The sequence below is a fragment of the Nanorana parkeri genome, unplaced genomic scaffold (genome assembly GCF_000935625.1).
Source record: "Nanorana parkeri isolate BGI_ZX_2015 unplaced genomic scaffold, ASM93562v1 scaffold2742, whole genome shotgun sequence".
Classification (NCBI taxonomy): domain Eukaryota; kingdom Metazoa; phylum Chordata; class Amphibia; order Anura; family Dicroglossidae; genus Nanorana; species Nanorana parkeri.
In genome coordinates, this window is record NW_017309010.1 from 1 (window position 1) to 855 (window position 855).

At 46.0% G+C, this 855-nt stretch overlaps 1 protein-coding gene across 1 annotated transcript in view; it reads right to left on the reverse strand.

Annotated features, from left to right (window-relative positions):
• Window positions 1–187: 187 nt before the first annotated feature.
• The window catches only part of P4HA3 (prolyl 4-hydroxylase subunit alpha 3), a gene marked incomplete at its 3' end in the record, with an annotated part of 48,726 nt that continues 48,058 nt past the window's right edge, over window positions 188–855 (reverse strand). Inside the window, exons 9-10 of the mRNA XM_018574110.1 lie at window positions 612–771; window positions 188–274 (exon numbers count right to left, since the gene is read on the reverse strand). Of these exons, the coding sequence (XP_018429612.1) occupies window positions 188–274; window positions 612–771 (247 nt within the window). The remainder of the gene's footprint in view (window positions 275–611; window positions 772–855) is intronic.

Sequence of the window (855 nt, forward strand, 5' to 3'; positions counted from 1 at the left end):
AGGGGTGCAGGAATTGGGGTGATCTGAGGGGTGCAGGAATTAGGGTTTAATTTGCCATTAGAAGTAAAACGATTGAAAACCAGGAATATGACTCCATTGTTCGCTGGCACGTTGGTTGTCTAATGCTTATGAATTGACACATAGTGTGGAGAAGGTTGCTGCTCTGAAGTAATAGAAATGTGACCACCTCCACCACATAGACATAACTTACATAGATCATGAAGGTGGCCATCCGGTTCCCGGTGTTGGTGCGGTACAGGGGGCTCTTCCGAGACTGAAACAAAAGCAGAGATTTTTTATTGTACAGTATTTACTATAATTTGTATATATTATAATGTAATAGCGCCAGTGTATCTGACAGTTGAATGGAATAGGTGGCACTTCAATTGGCACTCTGATTGGTTCCCGATCATCGAGGACAATGGCTGTCATTGACAGCCGGGACTGAGAGCCAACCATCGCACAAAGCGCTGGCTGCTGGCTCTCAAGAAGGGGGAAAGTATATGAAGGAATCCTCAGCACGGGGCATTGTACCCGGGTAAGTTACGCAGATTCCGGGCGCGATGGGGCTCTATGAATGGGAATTCATTCCTCCTGTATGCCGTACTCACTGTAGCGTGGTCAAAGTGCGGCTCGTAATGTCCTCCGATCCCGTAATTCACCACTTGGAGGTACTCGGCATATGGAGGTCGGACATTCAGTCCAGTGGCTGCGGCAATGCGGACGTCGATGTTTATAATGATGGGGTCCAAAGTGTCCTTCAACCATGCACTGAAAATCAGGAGACAGATCTGTAATTTGGAAACTGAGCTCTAAAAGAACAATTCCACCAATATTACCATTATTTTTATATAT